Source organism: Pristiophorus japonicus, chromosome 3 (assembly GCF_044704955.1).
Source record: "Pristiophorus japonicus isolate sPriJap1 chromosome 3, sPriJap1.hap1, whole genome shotgun sequence".
NCBI classification, from domain to species: domain Eukaryota; kingdom Metazoa; phylum Chordata; class Chondrichthyes; family Pristiophoridae; genus Pristiophorus; species Pristiophorus japonicus.
Window position 1 is genome coordinate 96,380,424 of NC_091979.1, and position 12,237 is coordinate 96,392,660.

At 44.9% G+C, this 12,237-nt stretch overlaps 1 protein-coding gene across 5 annotated transcripts in view; it reads left to right on the forward strand.

Moving 5' to 3' along the window:
• LOC139259806 (coiled-coil domain-containing protein 148-like) overlaps nt 1–12,237 on the forward strand; it is a 217,185-nt gene that overhangs the window by 94,807 nt on the left and 110,141 nt on the right. For all 5 annotated transcript variants that reach the window (XM_070875598.1, XM_070875597.1, XM_070875599.1 and 2 more), the window contains 2 exons: nt 782–920; nt 8,546–8,752. In XM_070875598.1, coding sequence (XP_070731699.1) covers nt 782–920; nt 8,546–8,752 — 346 coding nt within the window. The remainder of the gene's footprint in view (nt 1–781; nt 921–8,545; nt 8,753–12,237) is intronic.

The following is a 12,237-nucleotide window of genomic DNA, read 5'->3' on the forward strand; positions in this document are numbered from 1 at the left end:
TTTTGATGGCAGTTTTTGGCCAGCAGCCAGAAAACCCTGATACTGATGGCATTACTGCAGCAGGGTCGGCATTTCTACACTCTTTCCCAGGCATAAGTTCCTACAATGGGGTGGACCTGCACCTGGGATGCATTGTGCCTAGGTTAATACCCTGAATATGCAAATACAAATGGGTTCAGGTCAAGTCAGGTACGGTGTGCATACGGACATATGAAAAACGGCAGATAGGAAAATACCTATTGGTCCATCCAGCCTGTCCCACACAGATATTTTGCACACTCTAAAAATGATTTTCTACCTTCAGAAATCTACATTCAAAGATCTCCAGACACTTTTCTGTCAGGAACTCTTCACTTCCGCCAGTATTAACAGTATCTGGCAGTTGTTGTGTCTCATACAACCAGATGTAATGCACTCTGAGTGCAATTACGAGGTAAAGCCAGGAAACTCGCATCTATATCATTTCTGGCTGACCAGTGGCTGTATGCAACTGATGCCTGTGGAAAGTTGGCAGGTGCATCGTAGGAAGACTCGAAAAGCATGAGGGAACTCATGAGAAGCCCGTTAGAGGTGGACAAGCACCAGAATTGGCTTCCATGAGAATTTTCTCACTGGAAAAATATCCTTAATTGTTCCAGCGCTCATAATGCATCAAAAACGTAATTATTACTGCACTATAAGAAAGGAAACCCCATTAAGCTTTCCTTTCTTATATTGCAGTAATAATTAAGTATTTTTTTGTGTTTAGCTATGCACTGATTGGTATTTCTCCTTTTTTCAGGAATTGCGGATGGAGTGAAGAGGAACATTGGATTTTTCAAGTTATTGTAGATCTGTACTCTTATGAGACACAGAATCGAAACATGCTCTATCTGGATATGCTGATGAGGCTGCTGCCACACAAATCCAAGCGAGAACTGGTCAGTCCCTTATTTTGAATGTAGAGGAAGGTGTGTGTGAGATCTCAAAATGTTATTTAGAGATAATTTTCTCTTTGTTAGGATAAGCAATATATAATTGAGTTCCCTGAAAAGTTCAGCGAATTTATACAGAAAACTGGTCAAATTTTCAACAAATACCTAACTGGGAAGGCAGTTGAATCTGAAGAGGCAGGCAAAGACCTATAAAGCCAGTTACATAAAAGTTGTGAGTGGGCTATCCAGTGGCAGATGAAATTCAATATGGTTAAGTGTAAGGAATTGTAAGCAGTAAAAAATACTGTAACATACATTCTCTATGAATGTAGAGCAAATAGAGCAAATAGACTGCTGAACTGTATAGCCAAAACAGTAGATTTGTGCTAAAATTGTGCAGTGCTCTGGTCGGAGTATACCTTGAGGATTGTGGCCAGTTTTAGTCACCAAGATGCAAAGGAGACATTCAAAGCCTGGGAGATAGTCCAAAGGTTGATGCCAAGAGTCAGAGGACCGAAGTATGAAGGAAAACTTGACCCATTCAACCATAAAGTGTGGCAACTAATTTCCTGTGACTGTCCCCCACTTTAAAGCATGAACTTGAACCCTAGAGTTGTGTTTCTGATTGTCCATGGTTGCTCTTTCATTGACATGATGTAGCTGCAGTGCATGATACAGGTTGTGGATACCATTGGCTAATTCAAGAATTAGCTCATAAGCTTTTTGATGCCATTTTGTCCTTCAAGGATCCCACTGCTCTCCTCCAGGTACTCAACCATTGCCACTTTCTAGATGGAGGTAACCAGGTTACTTAACATAGCGTTGAGCAGTCACTGGTAGTCATGTCTAGTGTCATTACGGTAGCAAGTTGTGACACCTGACCTGACATACATATAGAGGTATATAAGATGGTATACAAAAAATAAACTGGATACTGCTCTGTGAGCGCAGTATAAAGACGCACAGGTTCAAATTACCAAAACTAAAATTTGGGACTAATATCAGGAGGCACCTTCCATACACAGATTGATCAACATGTGGAAGTAGTGACGATTAAAAACCCAGGACTCCTTTAAAAATAGTAGATGCTGTGATGGGTTCTTTCAGAGTAGATGGGACAGGCTGATTGTTTTTTTGTTATTTGTTTGTTCACTGATGTGGGCATTGCTGGCGAGGCCGGCATTTATTGCCCATCCCTAATTTCCCTTGAGAAGGTGGCAGTGAGCTGCCTTCTTGAACCTCTGCAGTCCTTGTGGTGAAGGTACTCCCATAGGACTAGATTTTCCCCAAGCAGTTTTTTTCGGCGCACTTACCGTAAATGCAGTGACTTTGTGCGCTGGAACGGCGGCGAAAAAATGTGCTCCCATTCTGACCACTCTGCTCTGTGTCCAGGGTCCTGTCGTAGCGTTTCTTGTGGGGTGGGGATGCGGAGCTACAGTCCTGCGCAGCAAACACTGCCGGCACCTCTGCACATGCGCGATAGAGTGTGCGCGCATATGCAGTAGCTCATCGTAGCCCGACACTGTGTGGGAGGGGCCAAAGCACGCTGTCCCTATCCCAGGCCGAGTGGCCTGTCGCACACTCTGATATCGAGGGATCGCATTGGAGTAATGGAGTCTGGAGGTGATGAAGGGACATGTGAGTTTTAGTGGCAGATGGGCTGTGGCCCTTTTGACAAGGGCGGGAGAGCAGGACTAGCTGAAGTGCTCTTGCAGAGAGCCGGCACGGACTCGATGGAGCATTGACTTGATGCAGAGCCAAGGAGAATTCACAGGACACCGGAGAGGAGAGCAGAGCATTGACAGCCAAAAGTGCCCAGTGTGTGAGATCATCTTCCCGCTCAACCTGGAGGACTTTGATTTCGAGCAGCACGTTGTGAAGCACTTTGTAGCCTTTCCTCTCCCTCCCCCCTCCCGATGCCGCCGAGACCATCCTTTCCTCTTCCTCCCTCCCTCCTGACCCGGCCCATGCCTTCCCTGACCGATTTCAACTAAAGGTAGGATTTAATCCAATTTTTTAATTGTTGTTCAATTGTTTACCCTATTTTTATGTAGTTATTTGAACTTTTATATTGAATGTTTGCTGCTTGTTGCTTGGTGCAGGTCTTACCTGCGCCGATTTGTTAACTGCCCGCCACGTTTTTCAGAGCTGGCCACATATGCCGACCTAAGTGGATTTGAAGTAACTTTTAGCTGGCCAAAATGGCATAAGTGGCCAAAGGTGGAGTAAGTGTCTGGGAACGCCCCCTTTTGAAAAAAAAACTGAAGTAAAAAAAATCTAACCCAAGGTGACTTACTCTGAAGCAAATTTTGTTGGGCAAAATGGCATTTTTTAACTTATGCCAGAAAAAATAACTTACTCCAAAAAGATTGGAGCAAGTCATGGGGAAAATCGGGCCCACAGTGCTGACTTTGTCGTCGCGGTTTGGTATAACTGACTGGTTTGCTAGGCCATTTCAGAGGGCAGTTAAGAGTTAACCACATTGCTGCGGGTCTGGACTCACATATAGGCCAGAGCGGGTAAGGACGGCAGATTTCCTTCCCTAAAGGACATTAATGAACGAAATGGGTTTTTCTGACAATCAGGTAGTTTCATGGTCACCATTCCTTATACTAGCTTTTTAAAAAAATTTCATTTTTTTTAATGGTGGGATTTGAACTCACATCTACTGGATTATTAGAGCAAGCCTCAGGATTACTAGTCCAATAACATAACCACTATGTTACCATACCCCCAACTTCACCAACAATATCTATTTTGTGTTATTGTGAATATCTGAGCTGTATAGCCCAAGAAGGTTGTCTGAGCAGATGCAGGAATGTGGGTGCCACAACTGGTCTCAGTTTCCCAGCTTATGAAGGACAAAAATGCCCAGCATGCTTGCTCCTAAGTGTTATTCAATGAGTTTTTAAAATCTCATAATACTCCTGTGAAACGCCTTGGAACATTTCACCATGTTAAAGGTGCTATATAAATACAAGTTGTTGTTGTTGAGTATAGGAACATAGGAAATGCTAGACGAAAAAAAAACAAGGTCCATCTAGTTCGCCTTCTAGTCGCATGATGCAATGATATTGGATAATGATAATGAACTTGTTGACTAACCATAGTAATCAACCTCTATCAGTTCGCCTTCTAGTCGCATGATACAATGATATTGGATAATGATAATGGACTTGTTGACTAACTGTAGTAATCAACCTCTATCAGTTAGTTTACAACAGACCCAGACATGACATGAGGAAAACTTCAGTGGTAGAGAGCCTTGGGAGCCATCGGCCCAAAGTCACTTGTTCCTCCCAAGTGCGCTACACTTACCACATGTCATATCTCAAATTACTCATACCCTATATCCCAAAATGTTATTTTCTGAAAGTAATCTATCTAATTTGCATTTGAATGATAAATATCAACTGCCTCCACCTTCTCCATAGATTGACCACTTACTCACTGAAATATTGTTTCCGCAGATTAGTTTTGAATTCAAGCACAGGCCGTGTCCTCTGGTTCTACTATTCTGAATGAGGTAGAATCGCTTGTTATGGTCTAAATTATCTAGACCATTTAAAATTCTAAAACCTGTGACCATATTACCTCTCAACCTTCATTTTTCCAGTCAGAACATACCCAATTTACATAATTGCTCCTCATAATCCAATCCCGCTATCCGCTCAATCATTTTTTTGGTCTCTTCTGTATTCTTTCAATAATTTCCCTATTACTGCTGAAAGTGCAGCTATGTGTAATCAGGTGAGGGCAGGATCAAGTGTTGCTGTGATTCATTCTTTCCCCCAGGATTGAATAGTTCAATCATAAGATTCACACATTAATAATAGCCATTTGGTTTAGCTACTGGAGGTTGACTGGAACTGCCCATGGAACTGTACCTTAGCAACAAATCAGTCTTTAGGAGAAGAGGTGGAGAGATTAAGTGGAAAAAAAATGTTGATTTAAAAAAATTCTTAACTAATGGCAATAACAGATCACATATCAACCAAAACATATATCCGGGGAGATGTTTTAACATCAAATGACACTTACGTTAAACATGCCCAAAATATTGTCAAAGTCAAAGACAGAGTGGTTGGACTGAGAATGGGGAATGGGGGTGGGGGAAGGGTGGGGGGCGGAGAGTCGGGGGGGGAGATGATGGGGCCGAAAATGGCCACTTCCTTAAGCTCCATCTAAGAGGTGGTAATGGAGCGGATAAGCCTTACCGACCGGGGGCAGATGGATGAGCCGACCCGTTCTATATTGCCCCTGGGCCGGGAGTGGCAGGATTGGGTTATCACGCCGCCTGTGCTGCCGCCCGCTGGGCACGCTCCAACCCCACACCGCCCGGCGGCGACCCCTTTTCCGACCCCCATGGGAAATTGCCCCGTGGGAAATTGCCGCCCTTAAAGGGGAGGGCGTGCTGCCAGCGCTTCTCTTTTATTTTAATTGTCGGCCAACTCCGAAGTTGGTCTGACAATGGTAGCCATGGGTTTGGCCGGGCTGCCAACAGGCAACCAGCACCCCTTCTTGGGTACCGGGCCATTGGCCTGGCCGAAACCCTCCCTGGTGGCCCAGTGGGCCTAACTAAACTTATTACACAGCTCGCAGCATCCCTCCCCTTTAACTGAAGGGGAGGGACATCGTGACTCGGGCAGTGCGAGGAATAGGCCATTCAAGACAGAGCTGAGGAGGAATTTCTTCACTCAGAGGGTTGTGAATCTTTGGAATTCTCTGCCCCAGAGGGCTGTGAATGCTGAGTCTCTGAATATATTCAAGGCTGAGATAGATAGATTTTAGAGCCTAGGGGCATCAAGGGATATGGAGATCAGATGGGAAAGTGGAGTTGAGGTCGATGATCAGCCATGATCTTATTGAATGGCGGAGCAGGCTAGAGGGGCCGTAGGGCCTACTGCTGCCCCTATTTCTTATGTTCTTATGTCCGCGTCGTGCTGACGTTGGGGTGGTTGTCCCGATCCAAGGGCAATTCCGTCCCTCAACACCGCCCCGACTGGAAATACAAAACAAAGAGGTGAATATCGGCACAAGATCCGCCCCAATCTTTAAGATCAGTTGGTAAGTGCGCTTACTCTTAGTCGGGGGAAATTCCGGCCCCGCGTAAATTGGTTAGTCACAGGGCATTCAGGATCACATGGAAATGTTCAGAAAAACGGTTCCCAATCTGCGTAGATGAGACTGCACCATGAAAGAAAGAAGGAACTTAGATTTATATAACGTCTTTCACAACTTCAGGACATCTCAAAGTGCTTTACTGCCAGTAAAGTACTTTTGAAGTGTGGTCACTGTCATAATGTAGGGAAATGCAACAACCAATTTTCACACAACAAGGTCCCACAAACAACAAATAAATTACCAGATTATCTGTTTTAAATCCTGATTGAGGGATAAATGTTGGCTAAGACATCAGGAGAACTCCCCTGTTCTACTTTCAATAGTGCTCCTGGATTTTTTTACGTCCAGCTGAGAAGGCAGAAAGGGCTTGGCTTTAACCTCCCTTCCGAAAGTGGGCACCTCCAGCAGTGCAGCACTCGCTCAGTACTGTACTAAAGTGCCAGTCTATATTATGCGTTCAAGTCTCAGGAGTGGGCATTGAACCCACGACTTTCTGACTTAGAGGCTAGAGTGCTCACATAAGAACATAAGAACATAAGAAATAGGAACAGGAGTAGGCCATTTGGCCCCTCGAGCCTGCTCCGCCATTCAATAAGATCATGGCTGATCTGATCATGGGCTCAGCTCCACTTCCTTGCCCGCTCCCCATAACGCTTGACTCCCTTATTGCTCAAAAATCTGTCTATCTCTGTCTTAAATATGTTCAATGACTCAGCCTCCACAGCTCTCTAGGGCAGAGAATTCCACAGATTTACAACCCTCTGAGAGAAGAAATTCCTCCTCATCTCAGTTTTAAATGGGCATCCCCTTATTCTAAAACTATGCGCTCTAGTTCTAGATTCTCCCATTGAGCCAAGGCTGACACCATTTTTAACGATTGGCGAAGGATGTCCAATAGTGCTAGTGGCAGGCCCGAACCAATTCAAGAACTGGGCCTGATTAACATATATGCGGCAAGCTACACACCCCAAACTAGCACCCCAATGCTCCCGGCAGGCACAATATTGGGCGAGATGGAAGCCAGCCCAGCAGGGAAAAAGATAGGTCCGGAGGGGACGGGGTGAGGTGCAAAGACAGGATGAGGGCACAGTACGGCAGTAGCCCACAGTATTCTTGTGGAGCCCAGAGGAACACTGCTGCTCTTCCTGGCCCCTCAAAAATATTTTTTATATTTATCTTTTCTACTTCTTCTACTGTACTGCCAGGTTTTACTGAGCAGAAAGTCAATGGCACATGCTCCGCCCAGCAGGTCATTAAAATGTCATTTTGGTCCTAATTACATCATAGGACCTCAAGTTGTATAGTTTATTGAGGTACCCACCTGACACAGGTGGGCATCTCAGCTGTCCAGTGGAAGACCCCAGGAAAAATGACAGCAGAGGGCGATAAGTCCACCACCTGTATTTTAACTCTGCCACCACTCTGTTTCCACCGGGCGGAGGGTGTTTAAATATCCCTCCCGCCATGAGAAACAAATGCAGCAGTGTTTGGGGTCCTGGACAAAGCTGTGCAGAACGGTGAATGGACTTGTTGCAATTGTATGGGAAAGTGCTGGGAAAGGGCAGTGTAAAGTTGTAGTGGTGACCACAAGTCAGGCATGCACCTATCTGAATGACGCCATCAGCTTTCATTGGGAAAAAGAGCCTCCATTAACAAACACTTTGATGGCCAACGTGAAGTATGCAAGTGGTCAGCAGGATGCCACTCTTGGGCACTCTGATCTGTCAGCAATCCCACTGTTTAGGTCCTCATCTTCTTCTGAAGGATTCCCACTGGGTAACCCATTGATGTCAACAATGGTGGGGACAAAAAACTGATTGAGAACAACTGGCAAAGAAACTTATGACAACCTAAGTGCCAGCAGGAACAAAAAATGAACAAAAACAACCCATAAATTTCCCCAAAACACTTGTCCTTTCAATAAATTTTCACCTCAGTTGTCTATCCCAAACATCCCTGGTTCCAGAATATGGGTTAGACTTAGTGTCCTGGACACAGGGAAATCTCATGGGGGACATCCCCTATCCCCACCCACTTTTGAATACACTAATGAAGTTCCCACCTGCTTTGGCTGGAAACTTCCATTATTCATTGCAGACTCGACTGGGAAATCTGAAGAATGGGCGTAAATCAGCTTGAATGTGTTCAGGCAGTGTCTGTCTAGTGAACCTGAGTTAATAGCACAAAAGTGTCTACAATTTGATATTGATTAACACGAGTAGTATGGGAAAAGAAAATTCCATGCTGGTGTAATCATTCATTGGAGCAGTGTGAAGAGTGCTTTACATCTGTCTTGAGTGGGAGTAGCTGACAATGGGTAAAAAAGGTGATTAAGTATTCCATCCTTCAACTTGATGAGCAAAAGAATGTCCAATGTAATTTAATATCTTATGTATGTATTCCTTTCAAGATTTATTGTAGCACAGAGTTGAACAACACTAATAGGTAAGAATATTTTTCCCAAAAGCTGGCTTTTTGTTGAGAAAGTAATGAAATCTTTGTTCCAGATTGATCATTGGAGATTATGGGACGGATTTCAATTTAATAGGGAACGCTGGAGGGTTCTGATTCAGAGCTGGACCCGAGACAAGAAAGACTTACTAATGAAGGCAGTGATGACATTTGCTGAAGCCTGTATTGCTCATGAGGCTGACGTGATACTGGCAAATGACAGACAGAAGCAGCAGGAAATCTGTGCTGAATTAAACCACAAGGTGAGCAGAAACATTGATTTATGCAGACATCACAATCTGGCTACAGACCAAACTGGAATTTTTCTGTACATTTATTTTACATACTTAAGATAATTTGATTCTCCTTACCTCCTGTCTGCCTGCCTCTCCATTCATCATTAATTTCACAGTGGCTGGGCTAGTGCTGTTTAATGGTATGTGAATATTTACAGATTTTTATCTTCAGTGCAAAACAGATACACCGCTTTGAGTACTGTTGAGGGGGATGACTCATCAGGGGAGGGCAGCAGCAGCCAAGTTCATGGCACCGTGGCTGGCTCTGTTGCACAGGAGGGCAGGAAAAAGAGTGGAAGAGCGATAGTGATAGGGGATTCAATTGTAAGGGGAATAGATAGGCGTTTCTGCGGCCGCAACCGAGACTCCAGGATGGTATGTTGCCTCCCTGGTGCAAGGGTCAAGGATGTCTCGGAGCGGGTGGAGGACATTCTAAAAAGGGAGGGAGAACAGCCAGTTGTCGTGGTGCACGTTGGTACCAATGACATAGGTAAAAAAAGGGATGAGTTCCTACGAAATGAATTTAAGGAGCTAGGAGCTAAATTAAAAAGTAGGACCTCAAAAGTAGTAATCTCGGGATTGCTACCAGTGCCACGTGCTAGTCAGAGTAGGAATCGCAGGATAGCTCAGATGAATACGTGGCTTGAGCAATGGTGCAGCAGGGAGGGATTCAAATTCCTGGGGCATTGGAACCGGTTCTGGGGGAGGTGGGACCAGTACAATCCGGACGGTCTGCACCTGGGCAGAATCGGAACCAATGTCCTCGGGGGAGTGTTTGCTAGTGCTGTTGGGGAGGAGTTAAACTAATATGGCAGGGGGATGGGAACCAATGCAGGGAGATAGAGGGAAACAAAAAGGAGGCAAAAACAAAAGACAGAAAGGAGATGAGGAAAAGTGGAGGGCAGAGAAACCCAAGGCAAACAACAAAAAGGGCCATTGTACAGCAAAATTCTAAAAGGACAGAGGGTGTTAAAAAAACAAGCCTAAAAGCTTTGTGTCTTAATGCAAGGAGTATCCGCAATAAGGTGGATGAATTAACTGTGCAAATAGATGTTAACAAATATGATGTGATTGGGATTACGGAGACGTGGCTCCAGGATGAGCAGGGCTGGGAACTCAACATCCAGGGGTATTCGACATTCAGGAGGGATAGAGTGAGGGGGAAAGGAGGTGGGGTAGCATTGCTGGTTAGGGAGGAGATTAAGGCAATAGTTAGGAAGGACATTGGCTTGGATGATGTGGAATCTATATGGGTAGAGCTGCAGAACACCAAAGGGCAAAAAACGTTAGTGGGAGTTGTGTACAGACCTCCAAACAGTAGTAGTGATGTTGGGGAGGGCATCAAACAGGAAATTAGGGGTGCGTGCAATAAAGGTGCAGCAGTTATAATGGGTGACTTTAATATGCACATAGATTGGGCTAACCAAACTGGAAGCAATACGGTGGAGGAGGATTTTCTGGAGTGCATAAGGGATGGTTTTTTAGACCAATATGTCGAGGAACCAACTAGGGGGGAGGCCATCTTAGACTGGGTGTTATGTAATGAGAAAGGATTAATTAGCAATCTCGTTGTGCGAGGCCCCTTGGGGAAGAGTGACCATAATATGGTGGAATTCTGCATTAGGATGGAGAATGAAACAGTTAATTCAGAGACCATGGTCCAGAACTTAAAGAAGGCTAACTTTGAAGGTATGAGGCGTGAATTGGCTGAGATGGATTGGCGAATGATACTTAAGGGGTTGACTGTGGATGGGCAATGGCAGACATTTAGAGACCGCATGGATGAACTACAACAATTGTACATTCCTGTCTGGCATAGAAATAAAAAAGGGAAGGTGGCTCAACCGTGGCTATCAAGGGAAATCAGGGATAGTATTAAAGCCAAGGAAGTGGCATACAAATTGGCCAGAAATAGCAGCGAACCTGGGGACTGGGAGAAATTTAGAACTCAGCAGAGGAGGACAAAGGGTTTGATTAGGGCAGGGAAAATGGAGTATGAGAAGAAGCTTGCAGGGAACATTAAGACGGATTGCAAAAGTTTCTATAGATATGTAAAGAGAAAAAGGTTAGTAAAGACAAATGTAGGTCCCCTGCAGTCAGAATCAGGGGAAGTCATAACGGGGAACAAAGAAATGGCGGACCAATTGAACAAGTACTTTGGTTCGGTATTCACGAAGGAGGACACGAACAACCTTCCGGTTATAAAAGGGGTCGGGGGGTCTAGTAAGGAGGAGGAACTGAGGGAAATCCTTATTAGCCGGGAAATTGTGTTGGGGAAATTGATGGGATTGAAGGCCGATAAATCCCCAGGGCCTGATGGACTGCATCCCAGAGTACTTAAGGAGGTGGCCTTGGAAATAGTGGATGCGTTGACAGTCATTTTCCAACATTCCATTGACTCTGGATCAGTTCCTATGGAGTGGAGGGTAGCCAATGTAACCCCACTTTTTAAAAAAGGAGGGAGAGAGAAAACAGGGAATTATAGACCGGTCAGCCTGACATCGGTAGTGGGTAAAATGATGGAATCAATTATTAAGGATGTCATAGCAGTGCATTTGGAAAGAGGTGACATGATAGGTCCAAGTCAGCATGGATTTGTGAAAGGGAAATCATGCTTGACAAATCTTCTGGAATTTTTTGAGGATGTTTCCAGTAGAGTGGATAAGGGAGAACCAGTTGATGTGGTATATTTGGACTTTCAGAAGGCGTTCGACAAGGTCCCACACAAGAGATTGATGTGCAAAGTTAGAGCACATGGGATTGGGGGTAGTGTACTGACATGGATTGAGAACTGGTTGTCAGACAGGAAGCAAAGAGTAGGAGTAAATGGGTACTTTTCAGAATGGCAGGCAGTGACTAGTGGGGTACCGCAAGGTTCTGTGCTGGGGCCCCAGGTGTTTACACTATACATTAATGATTTAGATGAGGGGATTAAATGTAGTATCTCCAAATTTGCGGATGACACTAAGTTGGGTGGCAGTGTGAGCTGCGAGGAGGATGCTGTGAGGCTGCAGAGCGACTTGGATAGGTTAGGTGAGTGGGCAAATGCATGGCAGATGAAGTATAATGTGGATAAATGTGAGGTTATCCACTTTGGTGGTAAAAACAGAGAGACAGACTATTATCTGAATGGTGACAGATTAGGAAAAGGGGAGGTGCAAAGAGACCTGGGTGTCATGGTACATCAGTCATTGAAGGTTGGCATGCAGGTGCAGCAGGCGGTTAAGAAAGCAAATGGCATGTTGGCCTTCATAGCAAGGGGATTTGAGTACAGGGGCAGGGAGGTGTTGCTACAGTTGTACAGGGCATTGGTGAGGCCACACCTGGAGTATTGTGTACAGTTTTGGTCTCCTAACCTGAGGAAGGACATTCTTGCTATTGAGGGAGTGCAGCGAAGGTTCACCAGACTGATTCCCGGGATGGCGGGACTGACCTATCAAGAAAGACTGGAT